Source organism: Takifugu flavidus, chromosome 18 (genome assembly GCF_003711565.1).
Source record: "Takifugu flavidus isolate HTHZ2018 chromosome 18, ASM371156v2, whole genome shotgun sequence".
NCBI classification, from domain to species: Eukaryota; Metazoa; Chordata; class Actinopteri; order Tetraodontiformes; family Tetraodontidae; genus Takifugu; species Takifugu flavidus.
In genome coordinates this window covers 4,892,838-4,919,428 of record NC_079537.1, presented here as the reverse complement: position 1 = coordinate 4,919,428, position 26,591 = coordinate 4,892,838, and the positions used below count along the sequence as shown (strand labels likewise).

The following is a 26,591-nucleotide window of genomic DNA, read 5'->3' as shown; positions in this document are numbered from 1 at the left end:
AACCACCAACGCAGAATCACCACAGATCTGCGGCGGTGGCTCGCATGCATGCTTGCATGCACAGCAGTCTCATCACCTGTGTGTCTGTCCTCGGGGGAAGAACGTGCGGTGGACGCCGCGGTCGCCACGGACGGCAGCGCTCTCAAGGCCTGCCGTCCTCCGCAGGCCCCACAACACTTCCTCCATGATAGCAGCTGGCAGGGCGTCAGAGCCACTTAGAGGACGAATGCACGTGTGTTTGGGTTTAAAAGGAGCACGTGCAGACAAAAGCTGCACGTCACTCAGGTGACTCTGTCCCTGGATGTGTGTTATATACACATATCCTACATTTGTGTAGAGCTAGTATTTGAGCCGCGCACGACTTTCACAGGTGACAAAATCCTATTTTTCTGACTGACGTGGCATAAATGTATTCGCAGGCCTCCGGGATCTGATTCTCATTGTAACGCCGCGTGGTGTCGACAGGGGGCGCCATTGTGGCGCAAGGTCCCAAAAGGCGAAAATTAGGCGTGTTCATCAAACCACTCACGAATATCGTCTGAAACCTTGAACTGCTCGGTGTTCGGGGTGGGATGCAGGTGTTGAGAGCCAAATCATTGGAACAGACGAGGGATTATTATTAAAACTCCTTAATGTGTTCAAGGTGCACAGGTTTGGTTGGCGTTGGCGGCCGTTGTGATGCAGTCCTGGGAGGAAACAGTATTTATCTCTCTATTGAGGAATGAAAAAAGGGCGATAAAAGACACAGACGCCCAATAGTCACCTCATCTGGTCTGCAGCTGATATTCAGAGCGATGTTTAATTAATCCTGGAAGAAAAGGTCACGGGAAAGGTGACGCTGACGGACGGGGCGTCTCTGGGCGCAGCTTCATTAACCCACGACAGGAACGTTAATTCACCCAGAGCAGATTCAGTGTTCCACCTGCACAGTCGCCTGTGGAGGGTTACCTTTGCCTTTCATCCAGGGGTTGAAGCAGTTTTCCCAGACATTCCTAATGGAGTGGAAGATGCAGGGATCCATCCTCATCTGCAGAGCCATGTCCTCGCCTAATTACCCATGCAGCTCCTCTCCAGATGAGACGGTGCTTCATTGTTCCACCGTCATCAGGTTTGACATAGTGTAGGATGTGGAGGCCACTGTTGCCCACGGAGCTCATCAAGACTGAAATAGTCCCGAATAAAAGAGTACGATCATGTACGCTACACAGCAGGATCTGGTCCTGCTGGTGCCCTCGGACAGAACGCATGTAAAATAGAAATCAAATAAAAGCGTGACAATTAAATCTTTAGAAGTAAGAATTTAACAAGGTTCTCAAGTTATGCGTTATACAACGGGGGTTTTTAGGTGTCGGTGTATACTCGGTATTCAAACTCTTGTGGAATCCAGTGATCACATTTGCATTTTATGTAAATAAACAGCAGTTATTCCAACACGAGATGACCTCAGTTATTCCGCCATGGTCATAAAGGCGACCTTTGTCTCCCTCTAGTGGGCAGCAATGCGAAGTGCACTGCATCCGATACACGGAAACGTTTACAAACGAATCACGAACATCCGAAAATCACGAATCTGATTTTACTAAGATGTTTTAGAGACATAAATAATAAATTAATCCCCTTCCCTTGGTGAAAGCAGTTTCTGCCCGGAAGGACGCAAAGCTGGGGCCTGGATTCGCCCCTCCCTGCTGCTCCGGAATAAGACTCATCGCTGCTCCTGGATCAGATCATCTAAAAATCCGAGTGAATGAACCAGGCAGAGAGGAGCGATTGGTCTGTTTGAATATGTTTATTATCTTTTAAAAATAAGTATTAATGAGAAATTACAAAAACGCAGGATATCTGATCGTCCACAGCCAATGCAATGGATGCAACGCTTCCTTATTTCACAGGTCGACAGGCTCAGGCCTGCAGGGCGTTTCTTCAGCATAGATATGATATCCGTGTGACACCAACACAATGATTTGTCCCTCACTGCTAAAACGTGGTGATCACGTTTCTTTTCCCCGTGCAACAGCTTTAACATCTATCTTAGGTCATTGCTAAGGCACTTTCTGAAGAAGCTTGTTTAACCCTTTCTTCGCTTACACACATCCGCACATCATCTACTGCACTTAAACCGGTTGATGAAAATCGGGGGAACTGGAGTTTTGACATTCACCCCCGCTCTGTCGCTGACGTCAGGCGTTTGATTGGTGGGATTTTTACTGCATGACATGAAATCACAAAAAGCTTCATTGAGAATATTTGCAGCTCACACTAATAGACACAACTGCTAAATAAGTTACAAAACGGGTTTTCTTCTTCTTACAAAGACAAATATTAACATCTGTATAAGACAGCTGCTGCGACCTTAAAGCAGCCTGTGGATTAAACAGTTTAACAGTAACATGTAGCCCCATGGAAAAACACCAACACTCATATTGTCTGCAGCTTTGTGCTTCAATAAGGTCAAATTTTCAAGTACGGATTATGGTCACCATAATGCATGATGGAAGAATGCAGCGGCTGAGGAGGGGCAGAGGAGAAGAGGGACCGAGGTGGAGGCCTGGAGGGTTCCGCTGCAACCACACCTTTCACCCCCGGCATCGTTGTCGTGCGCAGGGACGACCAGCAGGGGGCGCGCCCGCCCCGCGCTCCTGCAGCCATGACAAGGCAGTTGCATAGCTGATGCCTGACCTCGCGAGGCGGTGCTCAGACACCTCAGCGGGCTGCAATTTCATGAGAAGGTAACGAAGCATCCAGCTCCCAGGCAGCTTCACAGAAAACACACGGATACTTTAGACTTCAATACAGTACAAGTCATGTGGAAATCCCAGAAATAAAGGCAAAAGAAATGGCACCGCAGCGATCATCGAGGATGGAAGAGGGCGACTTCAAGTACTGCAACTGAAAGAGGGAGTGTAACGTCAAGTGAGGGGGTTGTTTTTCTTTCGTTAGGACAGCAGGATATCCCACTGAACCACTCGAGGAGATGAGGAAAATCAGGTCTAAAAACATCGGATCCTTCTGCTTCCTTTTTGAGTAGTCGGCCGCTTATTTATTTACAGCGGCTCGTCTCCTGCACACCAGCAGCAGTCCGCCTGTCCATGCAGATAAAGTGAGACGCTGCGTTCAGACAGCGCTCCGCCGATTGTCACACGCTCCCTAAGGAGACCCTCCTCTGCTTGATGGTTGGGAATGGGAAGATTTCAGCCGTTCCCCCACATGACTGCTGCAGCCACTGGATTGTTAGTCATGGAAAAGCTTTTAATTAGCGTTTCATCCAACCCAATTAATTGGTCTCCTTCTCTGGGGTGTGAGGGAGATGGAGAGTGTGTGTGTGTGTGTGAGAGAGAGGCTCCCCTCTAGGCCGGTGCACTAATGCTCATCACCACAGCGCTGACAGACCGCCACGCTTCCTGGAGCTGCCATCGATCGCTCCTCCGTGGACCGGTGCACAATACAGAGGCCATAAATCCGAATATTTAGGGCCTATTTAGGCTTTAAGAGAAGATCAATCCAAAGAGGGAGAAGTTCACTAAATGAGGAGAAGCAATAATCGCCATCATCATCCCGCCCATCCCCCCCCCCATGGAGCACAGCAGAGATGTGTGTGTGTGATCTCTGTGCAAGGGATGGGGGATGGGGAAAGGAACAGGGAGAGCGTGTGGTGTGTGCAGAAGTGTGGACAGGTGAGCCGAGGTGACCCGGGCCGGGCCGGGCCGGGCCGCTCTCTGCTCCACTGGACAGACGCTGCTGCCAGGTCGTAATCCGCATTGTTGGACTTTCCCTCTTTACATAACCTCTCCAAAGATTAAAGATTTGTGTTTTTCCATATTCAAATCCCTCTCCGGAGGATTTCCATCAGTTAAGGAAGCGCGGCCCCCCGTAGAGGGATGGCAGGCCCGCCGGGAGGGGGCGGGGCTTGGAATAAAGTGTGCTTCTCTTCATGTGTGGAGCTTATGAGGTCAGACAGCGGAGTGCACAATGCACTCCTCAGCTGCGGCGTGCCGAACCTCCTCACGCACACGCTCCGCTGCACTAAAACGCACGTGAATGTTGCTCTCGTGCGCAACGCCCCCCCCCCCCATCTCGCTCTGAGCTCGGACCAGCCAGCAGCGGCGGGGACCGGATCGAGTGGAAAATAGGAGATTCTGTGGTTTCAGTAGAAAAAATAGACATTTTCGAGGCAAATAATCTTTGGCACTTCTGAAAACACAGCATACGGAACGACGGTCGGACGCTCCGGGCTCATCCGCACACGAGCCTGGCGAGTCCCGGGTGGATCTGGGCCTCCACCGGCCCGTACTCCACCATCTCCCCGTCCACGGTGATCATGCCCTGCGGGGAGATGGGCTCCAGCCGCAGCGCCCTCACCTTCTCGTACACCAGGTGAGGGCAGCCGCACGCCAAGTGGGCGCCCTTCTCCATGGCGAGGAACAGCCGCAGGAGGGCGGGACGGGAGATGCCCGCCGTCACGTAGAACAGGTGGATGAAGCCGTCGTCCGCGCTGGCGCCGGGGGCCGTCCACAGGTCCTCAGCGAGGTGCGACTGGTAAATGGCCAGGACCAGCACAAAGTCTTCCTCCCGCACCACCGTCCAGCCCTCCGGGACCGGCTGGTCCAGGCCGGCGAGGAGGGAGTCCGGCGGCGCTCCGGATCTGCCGCCGCTTTGGGCTTCGGCTCTTTTCGTGGTGATGGCGTTGTTGGAGGAGTTGGCGATGCTGTTGTGGTTGGAGTTGGCGCTCGTGTGATTGCGGTGGGAGTTCTGGTTGGGAGAGGCGTTCGGGAGCAGCTGGCACGGGAGGGAAGAGCAGAGGGAGGGGCGCTGGGGCGCGGCGGGGGGGTGGACGGCCTTGGCGTTCCCTTTGGGGTATCTCGGCGCCTCCTTCACGGGCAGGTACGCCAGCCGGCCCTGGTACACTCGGAGGGTGGCCAGGCGCACCAGCGTGCCCATCAGGAAGCGGATGGCCCCCACGTGACGGTACTTCTCGCTCTCGATGTCCACGTCGGCCACGAAGCCCCAGGCCAGGGACAGGAAGGAGAAGAGGCGCTGCTGGGAGGCCAGGTGGATGGAGACCAGGTCCAGGGGCCCCACCAGACCTTTGCACAGCAGGAACCCGCAGCTGAGGAGCAGCTCTTCGTTCCACGCCGGAGGAGACCTGAGGGCGAGATGATGACGTGAACCCAGCCCCTTTTTCCCCGGGTAAAAGACTGTGCTCCACCACCCAGTTCTCCAGCCCCCCCCCATCCTTATGAAAGACCCCCCAGACTAGGTGCCTTTTTAGGGACCTGGGTTGTTGCAATGCTTTTTCCTTGGTAATTCTGAAGGAAGCGCTCGAGGTTTTTAAAAATTCCTTCGGTGGCATTTGGTCTCAACAGCCAAACGGGCTCATTAGGAGGAGACTTCAGGTGCTGAAGTTCAGCCCCAGCCACAGTTGGGAAGTGGGTCCCTGTGTTCCGTCTTAAATTTAGCACCAGGAGGTTCTCCAGAACCTGCGGAGGAACAATGGCGGAAGCGCCGCCTGCTCCTAAACACACGACATCACCCCTCTGAGTTATCTGCTGCTGAGACGACCTCAGCGACCCCCCCTCCCTCCAGTATAGTCACAGAACAAGGAGATAAATCCCTTTTTTAAGAGTAAAAGGAGGAATGTTCTCTCTCTGTTGATTCATGCATTTAAATAGCTCATTAGCAGACGGACTCACTGTGAATAGTGGTGGACGGAGGCAGCCAGGGCGTTACCTGAGCCCCCCGGCAGGATGCCCAGAGGGGTCTGGATGGCCTGCTCCCAGTCCTCCCTGTCCATCAGACCATTGATCACCTGGATGGAACAGAACAGGGCAAAGGAGCCACATCAGGGTGCTGCATATGCACCCATCAGAGATTCCATGTGACTACATCAAGAATCTGGTCCAGTCACGGACGACAGAGTTGAAATGAGGGTTTTTATTCCAAAATAAACCTGAAGAAATGGTAAAACAGAGGGGTGATAAAAGAGCACCTGGGAGGAATCGGATCAGGTCCGATGCCTTTACGTGCACTTCAGGAACGTAGGAATAAGTAATGACGTGAGTTTTAGCCTGGGCTGATGCTAGTTTCCACTGCTGCTTATTGTCGCCCGCTCACATTCAGGCGACAGCGCTCCCTTTTGTTTCAGCCCATCCAGATATAAAAGAACTACAGAAATAAATCGGATTAACGTGCACACGGAGAGTTTTAGGGAGAAACCAGGCCCGCTGATCCGGTTTCCTCCAACAGGATTAAATCATTAAAGGAGAGAAATGTTTGCGGTTGTATAAATGATGTTGTGCTACTTGATGAAAAAAGAAGAAAATAACAACAGTAATGAGAATAATCCTGCAGAAACGAAGCCGAAGCTGAAACGGTGCGTTCAAGTGTCTGCGTTTGCAGTGGAACCCCAAGAGAGAGTTTATTGATTAGCGCTGAAAGCGCCGCCGACCTCGAACAGCAGCCCGTCTCCCGACATGATCACCAGAGCGTCCCACTGCGACAGGTCGGCCTTCCTCACCAGCTCCCGTGCGTGGTTCTGGTGTTCTGGACAAACACGGAGAAGGACAAATGTCAATGCAAACCGGGTCGAGGACGGGAGGGGAGAGAAGACGCGCCGAGGGGGAGGGGGATTACTCAGAGAGGTTCTGCTCCCCCTCCGCGTGGTCGGCGGCCAATGGGGCGGGGCTTAGACGGCCCGGAAACATCTGTGGCTCGCCAGCGTGTGCGCACGTGTTCGAGGTTAGCGTGCGCGGCGTAGCGTAAGTGGCGCTTAATGCGCTTGCTCTTCTGTGAGCTCGTGGGGGGGTTGTGCCATCACGAAGGAAGCAAGCTTAAACTCCCTTAGAGGAGGAGCTGCTCCTCGGAGCCGAGTCAGCACTCCGGGCGGGCCGGAGCTTCGCTCCAGAGGCTGCTGGCAAACAACCGGCGTGGAACCGGAGGCGGCGATGGCGGCGGCGCCGGGCTCCTGCCTCTATTGATCCACTCTGGGCAGATATGAGTGTGTGGACCTTAAATGATGTAACAGATCTATAACGTGTCGCCGCTCTGCGAATGTGACGACGTCAGCAGAGCTGAGGCCGAAATGACCCCTTTGATGTTTCAAATGGCAGAGGGCCGCCCTGCCGCGGGGCTACAGATGCTACGTGCTAACCCCCGTGTCGCGGCCACGGTCCACCTCGACGTGGGACCGGTTCGGACGGGCTCCATGGATTCTCCTGCTTGCTGCAGCCTCTGCGGGCGCCGTGCTGGGAGGTCACCCAGGGTGAGGACGGAGCCGAGGCTTCATACAGTATGTAGAAGCTACATGCTGACACAGGAGGAGCCTCCGCAGGAACACGGCCCTCCCCGGGGCGAGGCTGCGCCACACGCGTTGCGGTCCCGGCGAAAACCCCTCGCTCGCTCCTGCTCCTGACCATCTCAGCACAGTCTGTCGCCGACCCATTTCCCCCCCCTTTCTCTTTCCTGTTTTCTTCCTCGACGTCAGGAAGAGCTCATCTCTATTCATCCGCCGACCTTCCTCGAAGCCCCAGGAGTCCAAACAGAAGCGCGCGCGTCAGCACTGGGGTAAACAAGCAGAACAAACACAACAGCCTTTCCCTCCGCGGTTACAAGAGAACCCGCCGGTTCTGTCAGGCGGCGTTAGCTGTCGAGCTAAAGCGGGAGCTAAAAACCCATATGATGTGGTGTTTTCGCTTCCCTCTTCCTCTGGCATTGAAGTCTGCCCCCGTTTCCTGACAGCTCGTTGTTATTCCCAAAAAGGTTCACTTGGAGTTGAGCGCCTGTGATGGCAGCAGCGTCGCGCGGCAGACGCCGCCGAAGGCCGCCGCCATTTGACGGCGTCGCAGACGCGGAACAGCCGGAGAGACTGAAACATGATTTTAATGAACTTCAGTGTGCGTGAGCTCCATCTTCAGGGGTGTGTGTGTGTGAGTTTGGAATCTGGATGACATCAGGAATGCACCAGGATGAGGGTTTGCGGTACGTGCGTGAGCGCCGCTGACCTGTGATGACGAGCTTATAGGGCACGGCGGCCTCGGTGAGCATCCCCTGGACGTGGCCGCTGAAGAGCTGGAGGGCCTGGCCGCGGCCGCTGTGAGGGTTGACCAGGATCATGACCCTGCAGGGCCGACGCACCTCGCTGTACACCACACCTGCACGTGAGCAAGGGCGGAAATGAGACCACCAGTCTACAGATTAAGGCTAGCATAGAGGGAGGCTAAATGCTAATGTGAGGTGCAGTTTTATTGGACAAATCCAGACTAACGTGCTTCAGAGGGAATATATTAATTGTTATTAATAGTTGGTGACACTTTATTCAGACTCTTGAGAACATCCTCCTGTTGCTCAGGGAGAAATCTGCACTTAGCACTTTGCTCGAGGGCATTTCATAGCTGGGACGCTAGGCTTACCTTTCAGATGTCTTTATCAGGTTGGGGGAAAAGGGGAGGTATAAAAATAAACTTATACAATAACCGAGTTAGATGGAAGTTGTCAATAAATGATAAAAGTCATAAATGAAACATGTGAGAGCTGGGTTAATACAACGATACCACACTGCGCCTGCTGAAATGGCAGCTAGCAACCAGTTAGCAGGTAGCACACATGTTTAAAAAGATTAAGAGTTTCTGGTTTTGTGAGTTCCACCCAAGAAACCGGTGATATTTATTTGCCAACCGTTTGTTAAGCTAAGCTAAGGGCAGGTTGGCTAATGCAGGATAAACACCACTTCCATGGCTGTGGACACTAAAAGTTTGGGCTCGTTTACTTCTGGCTGGCCTGTAAAAACACTAATTATACATGAGAACAAGCAAACTTTTGATAAACAGGTTAAGTAAGTTTCCCCTACATGACTTCACAACATAAGTAAACAGCTCTAAGAGTTCCATTTGAAGGCGGGGGTAAGTAAATACCAGTGCTGGCTAGCGTCGAGGCTGTTTTTGCACCTGTTGCGTAACAGGCTGTTAAAGTTGTCTTTCAATGGTGATATTGTTGCTTTTTAAACCCGTTAGAGTGGGACAGACGTGTCGATGCCTTCATAAACTTGCATCCAAACAAACGGAAGATGATTCCTAGAATAAACCGAGCAGAGGTGGTTTTGTGGGCTTACCCCAGCTTCCGATTCCACAGTGGAAGGAATTTTCCAAAGTCATGTGATGCTAAAAAACACACTAAATGTTTGATCTTAAAGTAGCATCACTGCGCTCAAACATATCATTAGCCTATAGCAGATTTCTGACGAGCCCCTGGTGTCGGTCTTATCTCCCTCCGAGGAGGAAATATCCAAACGGAGGCAAAAATTAGCTGTGGGTGGTGGCTTTAAATGACTCTAAATGCTAATTTTCTGGTTGCGATATCCCATCAGCCAATGCAGAGATGGCTCCTCCACCTCCTCCGGTGATCAGGTTGGTTCTGATGCAATGCAGCCACTCAAAAGGAGCCGCTGGCTTTTTCTGCAGACGTCCTTGACCTTTAAAATAGACACAGACTCACCAGAGAGCACGTCTGAGTGGATCAGAGTGGGCAGAGGCTATTTTTGGTGTTTGCCCAGGGCAGAAACTATCAATTTCCACCAGTTTTTAGCTGTGGGCGATGACTGTTCGCACAGTTGAAGCGGCCCAAAAAGCGAGCGGGTTTGGAGGGAGGCTGTCATATACCGGCCGCCTCGACTCACGCGAGGAGACGTTAGCGAAACCTCTCGGGGAAAGAGGTGCAAAACGCTTCGGGAAGAGCGAGGGCGGAGTGTGAAAACACACGGGCAGATGTGATCCCCGGCTTCCATACGCAAACACACACGCACGAATACAAGGTAGCTATTGTGTCGGCACACAATGTGGCTTTGAGGGACAAAAGCTGCTGTATAGGCGTCCAGAACAGAGTGGAAACAGCCTTTTGACACTCAAGTATGCTGGGCTCAACAGCCCCAACACCCTGCATTAACCCACAGGAGGCCTTCAAATGTCAACACTCAACAAACGTGTTTGCATCCTCCTCCCGCGGCTCTCACATGGGAATTTAGCTCGTTTCTTTTCCCCCTCCGTGTGCTTTGCTCGCACCAGCGGCGGCCCGCGTGTCCCCGGGTCTTTGAACCGCCGCAAAAACAGCAACTTGGCCTGAAATAACCTGAATGTGCCCAGAAAACAGGCGGTGGAGGGGCTTTTATTACATTTACTTTAATTAGACTTAATAATGGGAGATATACGCATGAAAATGGGTATTTAATCTGAGCAACAAGGCTGGTATGAGGAGAAAACTGCATGTCATTAACTGCTCTAAGGTTTTAGACGGTGACGCAGATCCAGGATGGTCAGATAATTACTAGGAAAAAATAATGAAAGCGACTTTAATTTATCATTTCTCCCACTCTCGTGTTTTAAGTTGTTACGTTTTCACCTTCTGATCATGTTCAAACCATAAAAGGCACAAGTGTAGACAGTGGGGAAGGGGGGCGTTTGCAAAACACAACTCTAAAAATAATAACACGAAGATTGTTGATGAGGCTGCACAGATGAATGAAAAAGACCCCACAAGGATAGCAGAACCAATGCACGCCTGCCGTGTGTGTCAGGAAGATCGATTTGGAGGGATAAGGGTGTGTGTGTGTGTGTGGTGTGTGTGTCTGTGTAAAGTCTGTGACATGAAGGCTAAAACCTGCAGACAGATCCTGTCCACATTTTCCACAAACACACACACACACACACACACACACACACACACACCGGAGATGAGCCGTCATCCCGCCGCCACATCAGTATCCCGATGGCTCCTGAACACTGCTGCCCCTTCAGCGCAGGTGGGATTTACACAGCTCGGAAAAGCCTCACGGGGGGAAAAACAAACACGTGGGACGTGTCGGCGTCCTTCAGCGGCGGCTCCGCATCCAGACGGGACTGTCAACCAGGTGACGCTCCAAGGTCGGAGCGTCTGTTCCCGCTCCGGAGCGCACGAGCTCCGGCGGCCGCTGATGCGTCGCCAGGCCAGAGGCGGCGGCCGCTGACAGGCCATCGCAGCCGCTTGTCACCGAACCGGGGACGGGGGCTCCTCGGGGACCGAGATGCTGCGGCGGCGGGGGTCAGAGGTCGCGCGGTGACGAGGGGGGAGGCTTATGCCGGACTGGGGCTGGCAGCCGCTTGCGGATTTCGGAATATTGCGCTAACGCAATCAAAAGCAAGCAGCCACCTACAGCGAACAGCATTAAATATGCAGCTGGTCTCCCGGGAGACGGCTGGAGTAAAGTCAGACCCGGTAACCATCAACTCCTCCCTTTGCCTGTGATCTCACCGAGGTTCTTCCGGGGGGGGGGGGGGCACAGCGCGGGTCTATATCGCCGCGTATGCGCTCCATTATTCACAGCTCATTGGTTCCAATGAACCCTCACTGGAAGTGAAACAGCCTCTGAGGCTCTGGCTCTGCAGCCTTCGACGCCTCGGCATCAATCAGGAGCGGCGCCCGTCCGGCACTCTTCATCCAACCGTTGCTCCTGCACGGCCAGCTGAGGTGGTGCGCAATGAACGGGGGGGTAAATACGCCAAAAGGGGTGAGTTCGTATCGCTGAGGTGAGGGCGGGCGCTGCATCACATCAAATATGCTGCTAAATGCTTTATTATTGGCTGGCCCCGATCCGGGAACGCTAAAACAAGCTCATCCATTAATGATGCCGTCGCGTCCTGACTGGGAAGCTGAGCTGGGGAGGGGGAGAAGAGACAAAATAGAATAAAAGAGAGAGTTTAGATGATCCGCTTGATGAGCGGCAGCGCGTTGATGGGCGGGCCCTGGTGATGCTCTCAGGTTACCTCAGGGCGCCTGGAGCTGGCTGGAGAACAGAGGAAGACGCTCCTCTTCGTCGCCGGCCCCTCCTGCACCTGGAGGCCCCTGACCTCCTTCCATTAATGTCCTCCCGTCCAACATTCCCGATTCTTCACCGTCAGGTCAAATATCCGGAGCTCCTCTTCTCTTCATACTTTAAACAGCCTCTCATGTGAACCGGGAATGGGAATGGGGGGGCGCCACAGGAGCCGACGTGGAGCTTTTGCATCCAATTATTTGGCGTGAGCAACAGCCGGGTACCTCTTTCCTCCCAGATGATTGACAGAATCAGCCACATAAACACTTTTCGTGCGGCGTTGGCGTTAATTACTCTCTGGTGGTGTCCCGGGGTGGCACAGAGGCGCTAATGAGGTTGGAAAGACAAAGGAAGCCGAGGACACGGCTATTTTAAACAGAGGGAGACGACGGAACCCGACGAGACCGACAAGAAAAGCGGGATGGAGAACAGGCCCTGCGGTGTTGTGGTGGGAGGGTTGAGCCATTTAAAGCCTGTAAATGAGCTCTTTTGTGCTCCAAATTCCATGAAAGAGGCTGCTGATCACCTTTCGGGGCAGGTGGAGCAGGTTACTGGGAGGAATGTGTGCACCACGTCGGACCAGTTTGTAGCAACAGGGTGGATCGTGGGAATTGCAGGTTGAAACTTGAAGTTAAAAAAACAAAAGCACGCGCGCGCACGCGAGGAGAACGCACACAAAGTTGCATCCAAAGACACCGATGACCTGCGGGTTGCCATGTTAAGGGGCTGCTTTCCCCCCACTCACCGTCTCTCCGGGGCGCCTGCAGCGCCGAAGCCTCCCTGATGGCCCGAGCCCACATCTCCGCCTCCCGCAGGTTCGCGACCGGGTCCTGGACCAGCGCGACCCGAAAGCACTGCTCCACTCTCTGCCGGGCCACCCCGGCGCTCATCCACCGCCTCTTGAACGGGTAGAAATAGGCGGTGAAGTAGGCCCCGGCGTCCGCGCCGTCCGGCCCTCCGTGCGCCCGGCAGCCGACACAGTCCGCCAGGTGAAACACTACCTTCGTCCGGCCGGGTGACGCGGAGATCTTCTGGATGGACAGGGCGCTCTCCGTCAAGCTGACCGAGTACCGGACCCTGTCGTTCAGCATGTCGGTGAACTCCCCGTACAACACGCCCACCGGCCCGTTCCGGTGGCGGGATGGGTCCGGTTCAGATGCGTCTTTCTCCATCCCGGACGGAGAGAGCGCGGCGCGTCCCGCAGGCCGGTGTGCGGATGGCGGTGCGCTGCGAACTGTGAGCCTGTGCCTGCCTGCTGTGGGACTCTTTGAGTGTCTTACAGCATCTTTCCTAGTCCAGAGTCTCTCCCTAGTGACCGAAACAAGGAATGGCAGTGATGGAGGAGTGTCGCTCCGCTCTCCTCGGAACACTTTTGCGCGCCTGCTCTGACCCCAGGTGGCGTCAATCACTCAGCTAATTTAAAGTTGACCCGGCCAAGATGTTTTATCTTACAAATCTAACCAGTTCTCCTCTTTTTGTGTAATTTTTTAACCACATAAATCGAAGTAAGAGGAGGCCAATTTTAGCAAAATTGGTTTGATCTCTCTTAGACGTCACCAGACGTTTAAACCTTAAAGAAAACATCGGGAGGTTTGTTTTATCCCCTCATTTAGCAGATATACGTTTAAAAATATTTGCATAATAAACATCTCGCAGCGTGCCCTTCAAGAGTTGCCTGGAGAAAATTAGTTTTTTCCTAAAAGTATATTTTGGTATGAGGGAGATACTAAAAAGAATAGGGAGTAATAAATATTACTCTCATAGTTGTAATAAATAGAGCAACTTCTGCCACGCCCACGGATGTCACGTGGGTAATGACGTGGCCGCTACATATCTGCCTACTTTGCCGAACTTCCTGTCTCGCGCTCTGTGCTGGCGGCGTGAAGGTTGTCCGTGAGAAGGCACCATTATGCTGCTTTCATATGCAGGGATAAATTTATACGTTGGTCCGGATTTTTATGTAGATGAGCCGCCATGAACAGGTAATCTGATCTCTAGTTGGGGCAATTCGAGTGTACCGGAGGCGGTTATGAAGAAATATGCGGCCCTATTAGCCGTTAGCCACTACTGAGGCTAACCCGCACGTGCTGCAAGACCACGCCGGACTGACTTCTTTACTCATCATTCTTGCTCATCTTAATGTTGCAAATAAAAGGTAATGTTGAATAGCTGCTTGCTTTGTTTTTAACCGTCTGCGGTGCATATGATGATTTTGTTATCCCTGTCTGAATTAAGTGTGGACACAATGGTATCTGATCTGCACAGTCGTGTGTTATCGCGTATTATAGTGTTTACAATCGGTAATGGGAAAAAAATTGTTCTGTTGCAGGCCGATCTTCTATTCCACGTGTGGATGAAGGAGTAGCGAAAGGTTGGTACTAACACGTTCAGGATTCCAGTTGGTTTCAGTGATGAGAAGTGCTGCATAGGAAGTGCCGTCTGACACGATAACTGACGATGGCACAAGCTGCTCTGAGAAACCTGCAAACCTAGTCTTTGGTGACTCTTAATCCGGTTATGTGATCCAATATGTGATGCAAATGTCTCCTTACAGGTGTTTGCCTCTGCTACGTCGAAACCCGCAAGATGGCACGTGGGCGTTGAAAGGAGAACAGGTAAATGAAGCAAGGCCTACAGTAAAACACGATGGAGCCCATGATGATACAAGTTATCCCTGTCTGAACCTAAGTGTGGAGTCATGGTAACCTGAGGCTCAAGTGCTGAGACACAAGGACGGCATACTTTTTTTGTGTTGTAACCATCTCCTTTACTTCTGACTTCAGGTACAAACTATGGCGGAGTGGACACGGGCTTGATCCAGAAGACCGGTGCCACCATGAACATAACAAGAAAGCACTGATACAAAATTGTAACGCCACTATAGCTAAATCACTGATGGCCTGTGTGTGCAAGCATTCTCTTTAAATTTTCTAAATAGATCTTCTCCTCTTGAAGGTTTCCTTGGTCCTGTGGGCATAAGACATTTCAGGTCGGTTAGGAGAAAAGATTAATAAAAGCATGTTCAAACAAGTCGTCTGTGTCAACTCTTGTTTCGCATGAAGGCAAATTCAGCTAAACATCTTAATCTGAGAAGTTAATTGCTTTTGAACCACATCTAAACTCACAAGTAAATGATAGATAAGTTCTCAAACACTAACGGTACATGTTGGTTATAAAGTATGTACACGTGGAGTGTGAGGCGTTACCTTCTGTGCCATGTACCCCCACATGGCAACAAAAGCATCGTAACACATGGACTCTTGGTCCAGGGCGGGGTTGGAGGGGGGTGGACATGCAGGGCTTGGCAATGGTGGATACAGATCTGCAGATAGACAATTTTTGTCCTTTGCTCCATATTAAATTATTCCGTGGAGTCACTGAATCTGATCTAACCTGGCAAAATGGATGGTTCCACCCGAGGTGCAGCTGTGACTGGAGGCTCAGTTCTCCACTGCTCCGACACCTTCTGCACTTGACTGATCCTCAACTGCTCCTGTGTGTCAGAAGGGTCAGTGTTCAGACCAGATGGGCCCCTGATCCTCCCGTCGGTGATGACACATGCCTGCAGGACGTGCTGTTCCCGCTTCCACAGCTGCTCTTTCCGCCTGTGGATGTCGGTGAGCTGCGCCTCATGCTCCGCCTCCACGCTCTTGGCTTCCTGTAGTGCGTGCTCTCCCTTCTCATACTTTTGGACAGCCAGCTGCCAAGTACAGAAGATGGAGGGGTTACATTTTACTCCTATTAACGTTTGGAAGATCATTGGGGGGGGGTTACCTTTCTGAGAGCCTCCACCTCCTGGATCTGGGTGTTGAGTCTGGATTCCATGCTGCCAATTTTCTTCTTGCTGCTCTCCAGCTCTTCCCTCAGCTGTTCCAAACTCTCCCTCTCTTGTGCCAAAGCGTTCTCCTTTTGCTTCAGCTCTGCCGCGTGAACCTTCAGTTCAGCTTGTTCCTACAACATCCCATAATGTTGACACGCGCAGAGGCATCCCGAATCAGTCCCAACAACAGCAGCGTGTAAAACCGGAGCGTAAACACTGACGTTGGCCAGACTGATGATGGCGCTCTCTCTCTTCTCCAGCAGGCCGCTGACCTCCTTCTCCAGCTGCTCCTGCCTCTGCTTCTCGGCGCTGTGGAAGTTGGCCCACTCGGCATCCAGCCTCCTCCTCTCCGCTGCGCAGTGCTCCATCACCGACGCCTGCTCCTCCACGAGTGCGCTCTGACGCAGATAGAGGTCAGCGCGCCCGGCACATGCTCTCAGATGGAGTGCACTAGATCGTCCTCACCTTAGCTCTTTCCAGCTCCTCTTTCTCTTTGCCGACGGCGCGTCGCTCTTCCTCCAAGCACCTTCGGATCGACTCGGCCTTGGCCTCTTCCGCCGTCGCCTTCCACCGTTCCTAAGGCACAGAAAAATGTGTTTGCGCGTCTCCACCGCGCTGCGGCGGCGCTTGAAAGCACCGCGGTGAAGCCAGCTCCGTCCTCACCTTCTCGAGCTGCCTCTCCTGCTCTCTGAGCTGCGTGTGCATCCTGGAGATGATGTCCTTCAGGAACGCCCTCTCCTCCACCGCGGCTTTCTGCTGCTCTGCCAGACGGTCCTGCATCACCGAGAAAGAGCAGAGCTCTCCGAGGTGAGAGGAGAACTGCTCCATCTGCTCGGTGACAACTGTGAGAGACCTGGGGGGCAGAAAAAGCAGGAACATGTTTATTTGTGCGGTTTTAAACAAGGGGAGAGAAAGGAACCCACATACCTTGCCTGGGAGGTTGCACTTTTAACCACATCGATCTCATCGTTCTTCAAGCGCTTCAGGTGCTGGATCTGGTCCTCGTGGTCTTTCCTCATCTCAGAGATCGAGTTCCTTGATTGTAAATACAAATATTGTGCACGAGTCTTTTGCTGCCTTCCAGTGCGCTGCTACAGCCAGCACTGCCCTCAAGTATAGCTGAATTTCTATCATGTACGTACATTTTATCATAAGAATTTTCTTTTAGTAAAGAAGCTGCGTTACTCGTCATTTCCTTTGCATATAAATCAATTCAATAATAAAAGAGTGGCTTCAATTGGACTGTATATCTTGCCGTACCTGTGGACGTCTCTGAGTTGCTCCACCTCCTGGTCCCTGTCTCGCTTGGCCTGGTCCAGTTTGCGCTGGTACTCAGCTTGCTGCTCCGAGAGGCGTCCCTTCAGGTCTTCACACTCCTGTCGCGCCAGCGTCTCTCTCTGGGCTGCCGATTCTTCCAACCATTTCATTTTAGCCCTGAGAAGCAGGAAAAACATGTCTAAATATAGAACATCAACGCATAGTTTGTGGTATGGAGCACATGTGGGTTTGCATGTGTAATTTACTGACTTGTATGTGTTTTCCATGAGCTCCACCTCCTGTTTATGCTTTAACTGGACATTCTCCAGCAACATTTTGCTTTGTTCTTGGGCCAGTTCCAGGGTCTTCACCTGGGCAACAACACACAGGAGGGTCAGACTATGCAGACTCTACTCGGCAAAAACACAGCAGCTCTAAATGTCCCTTTGGTGTTGCACCTGTCCTTCCAGCTGGATGATGCGAGCCTGTAAAGCCTGATCGCCCCCTGGCTGCTGCTGTCTCTCTCTCACTCTCTGTAGATCCCCTGGCTCTGTGAGGCCCCAGTTACTTTGTAGCTGCACCACCTTCAGAACAGAAATCAAAAAATGAATCAATAGGCAGGTAAAGGGACCGTGGTTCCTGACAGAAACTGGGAAATATATATCAGTTTTAAAGAATTTAATATCAACAGAACCACCCAAAAGCTGACAAATGTAAGATTACCTGTTGCTGGCCAGATGTTGCTGAAGTTCTCACTCGGTTTAGCTGTGAAGCTGCTGTTATGAAAAGGAGAAACAACCAAAAAGACTTCTTTATATTAAAATCCTGTTTGCATAGTGAGCAGCTCTAAAAGCGAGCTTTATTTGGTCCCCCTAACACTAGAAGTCCCAGAGAGCGGCCATTTGGCCTTTTTACCTAGAAAACCCACAAGACGGCCAATTGGCCCCAAGTCCCCCCTGTGGACACTCATTTTGTTATGGAAATGTGGCTGTTAGTGGCACACGGCCGGAGTCACTTGAACCTGTGTGGGGGAGGGGACATACCTTACAGCTCAGGAGGTTCTTTTGAGAGCAAGCTTTAGTTGTGAGGTGGATAAATACCTCAGTGAACATAGCCATAAAGACTTAAACTGGACTATGAGCTGTATGCAGTGGAAAGGATCAACAGGAAGGAAGGGATCAACACACTGACATTTATTGTTAAAAAAACAAAACATATTTACAAAGAATGAAAAGCAATTTTCCCAGTTTTGGTGTGGAGGGTTGTTGCAGAAGTAATTGTTATTTTTGTGCTAAAAATAGTAAAAAAGAAAAAGAAACCCAAGCATATTTACAAAGAATGAAAAACCATGCATTATGAGTGAAATACATTTGAGCAGTCACTCACAATCCTGGCACTGCCATTGCTCCTTTCGGCATTTCCCACATGTAAATCGGTAGCAGTCAACACAGCGCACAGTTGCATTATTGTCCCTACATTTAATTTTAGCCTGACACTTGGCTCTTTTTCCTAGTTGTGATGTGGAGGGTTGTTGCCGAAATAATTGTTCCTTTGGGCCTTTCTTACCCAAGTGGGTTTGAGCCAACTCTCTCGTCGTTATGGTCACATGGGACATTCACAGGTCCACAATTTAGAATAGAATGTGTTTTTGTCTGTGTAGATTCTCAATCATCCAGGTCATTGTATCATTGTAGTTTTCTCTGTCAACTGGACTGGGTTTCTTCGCTTGAAGACATTTCGCCTTCTATCCAGAAGGCTTCTTCAGTTCTGAGTGAATGTGTTTTTATTCCTCATTCTCTGTAAGGTGTGACCCCCTCACCCCACACACTGCCACTAACAGCCTCATTACCATAACAAAATGAGTGATTAGTGTATTCGGGAAAAGTGGTCAGGCCAAATGGCCTCTGTGTGGGTCTTCTACGTAGACAGAAAAATGCTGGGACTTCTAGTGTTAAAAGGGCAGAACATTCGCAGAACATCAACGACTCCTGGTTCCGCCAGGAAAAAGGGTCTGATGTTCCACTTTAGCACAGAGAGTGAGGCTGAAGTCGGAGTATTGTACTGGGTTTGCGGGATAGGGAATGCAATAAGGATCCAAAGTTCACTTCCAAAACAATAAATAATAGAAAAATCAGCTGGTATTAGAAACTGGGAGTGAAGGCGAGGAACTCGGCGTACCTTGATAGGTTCCCTTTTCGTCGGTGGAGAAAATGCTGTGACCGGGCTGCTCAGGAAAGCTGCCAGTGGATCAGAACACCGCGTCACGACTGTGTCCAACGGGGACATCATTCTGCTTAAACTAAAAGACGATGCACCTACCTCGTTTCTTTAACGGATGGGAGAGACTCCCGCCGGCCCCTGGGGGCGCCTGACGTGGCATCATTGCTGTAGAATCATAATAAACTAATCAGCCTGAGTGGACACACGAGCACGGTAAGACAGCTGTAAATCCACGCTACCCGACGGTCGACTCCAGATCCAGGTCCTGTCTCGGGCCTGAGTCTTCGGCTCTAATGCGCGTCTTCCGTCTCAGCACCGCTGCTAACCAGTCATCTTCCTCCCCCTTGTGTTGGTCTTTAGAGGCGTCCGGCTGAACTTCCTTGGCAGCGTCATCAGTGTGGGCCGAGGCCTGTCTGTCAGTCGAGGGGGGTCTTCTCTCTGATGAGGCAGACTCAGACAGAGCCTTTCTTCTCAGTGTCCCTGGGAGCCAGTCATCTTTGTCTTCCTCTTTAAAGTGGCTTTTCAGGGATTCCTGCTTGGTTTCATTGACGACTTCGTCCGTCGGGGCTGAACGTTTCGTTGCCTCAGCAGATGTGATGTTGGTGTCAGCTGGGGAAGGTCTTCTCTCCAACACAGGAGCCTCTGCTGGGGTTTTGGTGTTGATGGCATCCGCTGCTGGGACGTCATCATCTGATCGGAGTCCTAACCAATCAGATGCTCTATGGTCTCTGGATGAGGAGGTGGGTTTGGGTTTCTTCTCAGGTAAACTGATGTCAGGTTCCTCTGAGGAAAACCTAAGACAGAATTAAATTTAATAACATTTTCTTGAACCCAGAAACTTTCTTGAATAGCAAAAATGAACAGTAGAGCTCTCACACCTGAGAGATGGTCTGCTGGACGGTTGCCCTCGAAGTTTTGGTCCCAAAGAGGGCTGATAGGATCCGAATGCCAGGTCCTCTTGCAAAGCTGATCCTGAACAGGGGAAAAGCTTGATACAGAGTTGCAGAACAAAGGAACTGACCTGAAGTCATGGGAGGCCAGCACCTACATCTTTAAAGGATATTTACACTAAGGTCACGGTGCACACGTACCTTTCCCAGAAGTGTTCACTCTTTGCTTTTCTTCAACCAGAGGATCCTTCTCTCTGGTCTGAGGTCGCTCCAAAGGACGCGAGGAATTCAGATTTTCCAGAATGTCATCTACTCTGGTCCGAACTCTCTGGCGGGGTCCAGCCCTGGGGTCAGAGAGAAACGTCTCAAAGTTTTGTTTTTTTTTAACAATCAATCTAACGACCTTTTTTCTAAAAAAATAAAATAAAATAAAAATCATCTATTAATCCTCAGGTGACCAGAAAAGGGAAACCCTTCAGCAGGGTAGAGAAGGTGGACGTGACTACTTTGCCAACGACATAAGAGACAAAACGAAAATTCGATGTAAATGTGTCTGAGGCACATTTACATCGGTCACTTTAAAATTTCAACATTCCACATATTTTTAGGTCAAAAAGAGCACACGTCCAGGCAAAGAGGGACGTCTGGTCACCCGAGACATTGCCAGGATCGCGATCGCTTCAAACAGTCATTGATTTAGTGGCCAGTCTGGTCAGATTAACGGCTGTTAGATAGTCGGTCTTGCATAGGACGGCCTCTCACAGCCTCTGTCCTCTAGTGCAAACGCAGCACCCACCCGTCATTGTTGAGCCATGAAACCGGTTCAGTTTTCTTGGAGTTGTTGTTGTTGTTGCTGTCAAAACCAAGGGCGTCCAGCAGGTCATCCGTGCGGTCGTCATCGAACAAAAGGGGGTTCCGTTTTCTCCCCAACTCCGCTGAGGAATATACACACGGCAAAAATACATCACTGGAGGAAAAAGTTAAAAATAGAAAACTGTTGAAGACTCACATGTTTTAGTTTTTAAGAGAGGAGACGATGAAGGTCTGGACTCTTGAGCGTTTCCTCCAGAACCAGGCTTGGTCTCTTTTAAAAGCAGCTCATCTTGTCGATTATCTGAATGAGCGGGAATTACGTGTTTCTCATACAAGTTGTATGTTTTAAATTTATTTTAGAAATTCATTACTTAGGCAACGCAGCTGACTGTTACAGGGTTCGACGCATGTGTGTTTAAAGGTTAATGAACAGCTCCTCAGTCATACCTTCCGCATGTGACATCTGTCCAAGAGCTTCAAGGTCTACTTCTTCTACAGCAGGATGAGACAAAGCAAAGCACTTAGCAAACACCTCCAATGTACCACAAACCTCAGGAGGGACGAAGTCCACGAGGCTCCCTCACCGGTGAAGGTGACCTTCTTCTTTGCACTAGAACCAGAGGCAGAGTTTGGCCTATTTGCTGTCGCTGTAACGTCTGAGTAAAAGGTAAGGGAAGCCACAGATTGAATGCAGTTTTAACAGTTCTATGGTTGCATCTGTTCTGATGACAGTTACCTGCCCCCTCTGGTTCCACATCGCTTCCCGCCGTGGCTGGGTAACTCTTTGGCTTCTCGATTCCAAATGGCTTATTTTTTGCAGGCGCTTTTGTTGGCTTTTTTGAAGACAGGAAGCGTTCAGCCTCCAGCTCATCATAGTCCTGCACAAAGATGAAGTGTTTGTACAGACAAAAACTTTGCTTTGGCTCCGAGTTTTTGGCTAATATTTCATACCACTAGTGTCTTCAGTATTTCAGCAGGATCTGCATCTGAGATGTCAGAGTCCTTGGAAATAAGGGAAGAAAAAAACAAGCTCGAACAACAATCGATTGGTTGTTACATTTGTTTCCTCCGTCTGTGAAAATACCTCATTGCTCCAGCGATTCTGCTTCATGTCAGTGTCAGAGGAGCTGGAAAATCGAAACAAAACACAAGATCAGAAGAATAATTTAGGATCCATGGTCGTAACGGATTACCTCCTTAAACTTACCGGTTCAGTGGTTTTCCAAGAGCCACATTACCTTTTGCTTGATATTCTGTTGATTGACAAATGATCACAATGCATTACCTGTTTAATATTAACTGTGGCAAAACGATAATACAGGTTGATTTAAAATAATAAGAGGCAACTGACTTTTGTCATCAAGCAACATGTCCAGCGAGTCCTTATCATCCAATAAACCTAGGTGAAACCCATTAAAAGTTGATTAATTAAATATTTCTTGAGTACCTGTGGTCATCACTATAACTGATGGGTGTGGGGACCTATATAAAAAGTAATACAGATTATAGCTGTGAAGAACGAACTTTGTAATCATACAGAGACAACCTAAATTTAATGTCTGTACTTACTTGTGAATGTTTTGGTCTTCGTCTTTGAAGCCTGAAATTATTTTTAAAATAAAAACCTGTTTTACAACTGGAATACAACAAAGTAGCAGAAAAGCCAGTGGTCCCCATGCAACCACACTACAGCCAGTGATGGCCTCACCATAGCAACAGGCAGGATCACCGAGACCGTTCCAACCTCAGGCACTCTTTTCTTCTTCAAATAATTCCATTTGCTTTGAAAAGTGCAACGCGCCTTTGTCAAGCATCACGACACATTTGTCAACTTTTGCTCTTGTTTTTATACTGACAGTGGAACTTCTGTGTGTTCTGAGGCCATTTGTGGCTATTTTATCTGCTTTTTACGTTGATTGAATTAGACCACTTATCGCCGGCGGATTAGTTATCCACTTAGCTTAAGCTAGGCTACATGGCTACCCCCATGTCCCCCGGAGATGACCAGTAAATAATGCCCCTGTTCCACTAGTACATACTCAGCACGACTCGGCTCGGCACGGCACAGTTTGGAGACGTTTCATAGAGGTACTTGGGCCGAGTCGGTACTTTCTTTGGCACCTACTCGGTCGGGGCTCCAAGCGTTCTTCTTCTGCGTGTTAAGGCGGGTGGCACCAGCGTCGAGGTGCAATACCGCCACCTACGTTGGAGTGTGGTAGAGCAGAATGGCAATTCTAAACAAAACAAAAATCGTCTTTTTTCCCTTGTGGATATATTTTTTTAACTACGCTTTTGTTGTAAATTGCCATATTTAATTTGGCATTAATTGTCTTCAAGCGCTGATCATGTAAAATGATGTTCTGTCCTCCTGCCAACATGATTGTAGAGACCTGTTGGATGTGGGATCTATTTTGAGCAGTATTAATCCCCCCCCAGACACACTTAATTCCCCCTTTGCTGTCCTCACCTTGTATTTGCCAACTCTGAGTGTAGATTTTGACCTGTATTCCCTGTATCCCACTTTTTTAAAATTTAAAGCCTATTTTGCTTGTAGTGACTAATTATATTCAGGCTTTTGTCTGTATAAAATTTTATATATTTCTTTAATGATTTCCTGTCAGCTCTGGCGTGTAAAAGACTCAATCAACCTTATTGGGGATGCACAATCTGTCCATTTAATGGCCTTCTATATTTGATTCTTCTGTCCACTGTGAAGCTGCTGAAATTGCCGTAATTTCGACTTTAAACACCGATAATTGAACTTGGACGATAAAGTAAAAACCTGGTTTCAACAAAGGTTAAAATTTTGAACTGATTAAATCCAATAAAGGCAGCTCTATTTAGCATCAAAGAGAAATGCATTTTTATATGAATAAGGATGCAGCTGTGGTCCCTTCCAGGACTTTCTCATCGTAGATACGAGAAATGTTTTAAGAACATATCAAAGATTTCGAGCACTACTGTTGTTTTTAAGTCACAATTTGTCCCGAATCATGCACGATTACCATTAAATGTGTTGTTTTGTATATATGTATTATTGCCACCAGGAGGCAGCAGAGTTTTAACATACTCAACTCGAATCACTAGTTTTTGTTTATGATGACAAATTAATGTAAAGGAATTTGCAAAAATACCTGAAAATACAGAGGTACGATGCAAGCAGATACAGCGGCCAGGGGTTAGTGGACTGAACTACACAACAAAGGAGACTAATCTACTCAACTGACCCGACTGACACTATTCACACAAATGTGATCAGTGTGCGTCTTTAAAAACGTTTGTTCTAATTAGTTCTGGGTGTAAAGTAAAAATTTCATTTGACCTCCATTTGACCTGGTTCTGTCATCCATCAGTCCTCCGTGGCATTCAGGTATTTGCACCTCATTTTTTAGAGATTTAGAGAGGACACTGTGAGATTCCTCAACGTGACAACAGCCTATCCTGCTCAGCCTGTGTTCACCATATGACTATATCATCAGATGGCACACTTCAAAGATGTGTCCTTAAATATGCATTTCAAGAGTGGAAATGTGTGTGGGTCATGGAACTCAGATAGACTAACTATATTTATAATCCTAAAATAACAGAAATGCACAATAAAGCAAATAATCAGCAAATTGTTCAAGACCAGACCAGAAAAAATACACAAAGGCTTTTTTTTTTGTTTTTTTTACATTTATTTAGTTTGCTTCCATTGTGAGAACAACATCCTTTTGAGAAGAGAATACACTGTACCTGCAGCAGCACACGACCTCAGTCTCTACTCCAAATGAATTTAACTATATGATTACTATTTCCTACCATGCATCGCCTTCAAAACCAGCAATACATGAACTCAAAGAGACGTTTTGTTTGCTTTTGTAGGACCAAGGTGTGGGACATTCCCAATCAGTTGGAATCTTGATCCCATCTGTTCCGCAGCAAAAGCTAAAGAAAAATAAAATTGAGCTGCACACATGGGATTTGTCTCCCCTGGTCGTAATTGGAGCCTCTGTCATCCGCATGTGGTCAAGTTGGAGCCACGTGTGTGTGTGTGAAGCAGAATCTGCTGGAGGGAAACAAAAAGGGCTTTAGGTTGCTTTTCTTGTAAAATCCTCTGATTCGTTCAGAACCAAACGTGGTAAAAGGAGGAATGCTCACTTGGCTTTGAAGAGCACGGGGGGACAAAACATGCAAGGTCACGATTGTAGCAGGTAAAATAACAACCTCAAAACAGCGAATCACGATGACGCGGCTGAAAACGTCCGCCTCAGAACAGATGAGAGGTAACTCAAAGGAGCTATCTTATCGGCCTGCACACCAGCCCTTTATGGCCGTTCATGACCATTTATGACTGTATTGAAACATTCTGTATGTGAGTATTGGGATGGGATGCATTTATAATAACCTGCCCAAGAAACGGCAGATTGTTGTGAATCATTTAGTATTAGCGATGACGCTGTGAATACTTAAAAGCTAAATGTGGGGCAGACATCTTAGAGCTTCATGCATCTGTGCCTCTGTAACATGCTCCACTGCTCCAATGTGCTCGCACGCACACACACACACACACACACACACACACACACCACACACGCACACACACACACACACACGCACACACACACCCGCACACACGCACACACACACACACACGCGCACACGCACACACACACACACACACACACACAGAGTTGTAAGACTAATGCTATCGTTGGTGGTCTTTGGTGGTTGTTGGAAGTATTGTGCATTATTGAAGGGGTGTGGATCCTCACCCCTTTAATAATGCACATGACCTCCACCGACCACCAACGACAGCATTCAGAAAACCAGCACAGAGCGTATAAGAGGTGACAGTTTTTTCAAATGACTGTTGCATATCTTTGTCACACATTGAACAGTGTTTTGTAATTAGATCTGACATGTGTATGTGTGTGTGTGTTTGGGGGGGGGGGGGGTGTTATGTTGTCTGGGCCTATGTTTTTATAAAAACTCATTAAAAGAACCCTTTAAGCTGCTGGATGGCTTTAATTCTACCCTCTTTTTGTCTGTTTGTCTGTTTATCACCGTGTGTTCCTACCCTGTTATGGGTTGTGATCTCTGGCGCTCTTCCTGTCTGACGCCTCCTTTTCACAAGCCTCTTTTTGCCTGCGACAGTTGAGAAAAACAACAACATACTCACGCACCTTGGGAATATTTCAAAGCTCTTTTTGTTTCACCCGCACCTTGAAGGATGCATCACCTGGGCGTAACTCTGACAGCAGGGCTGCAGTGGATACATTTTGAGTGGATTATAAATCAGTGCTGCAGATCTCATGTCTCAGGCTGAGCTATTTATTTCGACTTAAAGTGCTGACTAAGGCAAAAGTGCAAACTCATTAACCTGTTCCTGCTGAGGTGAAGCAGGATAATTGTACCTGAACTTCAGATCAGATCACAGACCCTCATCATGCTTCCTTCATCCACACACTCCTGAGCAACTCACGGTTTGATTTTGCTGGAGAATCTCTGCCGCAGGATCAGAGCGATGGTGGTGAGGACCGCCAAGGTGGTGCACATGGTCCTGACCCCCGGCGACCTCCGCCGGGGCTTCGGGATCGATGGGGCTACAGAGCTCAAGGCACCGGGGCCTCTCCCATTGGAAGGCTCGAACGGTGACAGGCAGCAGCAACGGCGGCAAAACAGTCCCAACTATTCCTGTCTTCCCTCCTGGCTCTGACTCACGGTTGGGGAGATTAGCACGGGGGATTAGCTTGGATCAAAGCGGAAGACGGATCTG

General features: G+C 49.5%; 2 protein-coding genes, 2 long non-coding RNA genes and 3 other non-coding genes across 10 annotated transcripts; 4 read left to right on the top strand and 3 right to left on the bottom strand.

Moving 5' to 3' along the window:
* Window positions 1-1,771: 1,771 nt before the first annotated feature.
* LOC130514634 (sphingosine kinase 1) lies at window positions 1,772-13,239 on the bottom strand. 2 transcript variants are annotated; one of them, XM_057014303.1, is made up of 5 exons: window positions 12,579-13,239; window positions 7,995-8,144; window positions 6,443-6,537; window positions 5,688-5,803; window positions 1,772-5,140 (listed from the first exon to the last, which is right to left on the bottom strand). In XM_057014303.1, the coding sequence occupies exons 1-5, from the start codon at window positions 13,003-13,005 to the stop codon at window positions 4,231-4,233; spliced, it is 1,698 nt and encodes a 565-aa protein (XP_056870283.1). In that variant the 5' UTR covers window positions 13,006-13,239; the 3' UTR covers window positions 1,772-4,230. The 2 variants fall into 2 exon arrangements, with proteins under 2 accessions (XP_056870283.1, XP_056870284.1); XM_057014304.1 differs by lacking the exon at window positions 12,579-13,239 and adding an exon at window positions 9,101-9,448.
* Window positions 13,240-13,642: 403 nt separating this feature from the next.
* LOC130514635 (uncharacterized) lies at window positions 13,643-14,863 on the top strand. The gene is made up of 4 exons (XR_008947027.1): window positions 13,643-13,988; window positions 14,163-14,204; window positions 14,388-14,448; window positions 14,617-14,863. It is a non-coding gene; the product is annotated as an uncharacterized LOC130514635 (long non-coding RNA).
* On the top strand, window positions 14,029-14,098 carry LOC130515606 (small nucleolar RNA R38). Its single transcript, XR_008947221.1, has one exon. It is a non-coding gene; the product is annotated as a small nucleolar RNA R38 (small nucleolar RNA).
* Window positions 14,238-14,311, top strand: LOC130515607 (small nucleolar RNA SNORD49). Its single transcript, XR_008947222.1, has one exon. It is a non-coding gene; the product is annotated as a small nucleolar RNA SNORD49 (small nucleolar RNA).
* LOC130515618 (small nucleolar RNA R38) lies at window positions 14,481-14,550 on the top strand. The gene has a single exon (XR_008947233.1). It is a non-coding gene; the product is annotated as a small nucleolar RNA R38 (small nucleolar RNA).
* Window positions 14,576-22,996, bottom strand: LOC130514633 (fas-binding factor 1 homolog). Of its 3 annotated transcripts, none has more exons than XM_057014302.1 (29): window positions 22,542-22,996; window positions 22,403-22,433; window positions 22,185-22,315; window positions 22,041-22,086; window positions 21,918-21,960; window positions 21,785-21,835; window positions 21,570-21,711; window positions 21,418-21,489; window positions 21,281-21,325; window positions 21,030-21,134; window positions 20,817-20,955; window positions 20,222-20,364; window positions 20,009-20,102; window positions 19,370-19,924; window positions 19,230-19,295; window positions 19,089-19,147; window positions 17,634-17,686; window positions 17,369-17,494; window positions 17,181-17,281; window positions 16,914-17,087; window positions 16,581-16,688; window positions 16,317-16,506; window positions 16,119-16,229; window positions 15,875-16,051; window positions 15,608-15,784; window positions 15,396-15,533; window positions 15,227-15,326; window positions 15,040-15,155; window positions 14,576-14,800 (listed from the first exon to the last, which is right to left on the bottom strand). In XM_057014302.1, the coding sequence occupies exons 3-29, from the start codon at window positions 22,201-22,203 to the stop codon at window positions 14,723-14,725; spliced, it is 3,228 nt and encodes a 1,075-aa protein (XP_056870282.1). In that variant the 5' UTR covers window positions 22,204-22,315; window positions 22,403-22,433; window positions 22,542-22,996; the 3' UTR covers window positions 14,576-14,722. The 3 variants fall into 3 exon arrangements, with proteins under 3 accessions (XP_056870282.1, XP_056870280.1, XP_056870281.1); XM_057014300.1 differs by having other exon boundaries at window positions 22,185-22,232; XM_057014301.1 differs by having other exon boundaries at window positions 17,634-17,683; window positions 22,185-22,232.
* A 1,490-nt stretch (window positions 22,997-24,486) lies between these two features.
* Window positions 24,487-26,582, bottom strand: LOC130515077 (uncharacterized). The gene is made up of 3 exons (XR_008947129.1): window positions 26,298-26,582; window positions 25,893-25,960; window positions 24,487-24,878 (listed from the first exon to the last, which is right to left on the bottom strand). It is a non-coding gene; the product is annotated as an uncharacterized LOC130515077 (long non-coding RNA).
* Window positions 26,583-26,591: the final 9 nt, after the last annotated feature.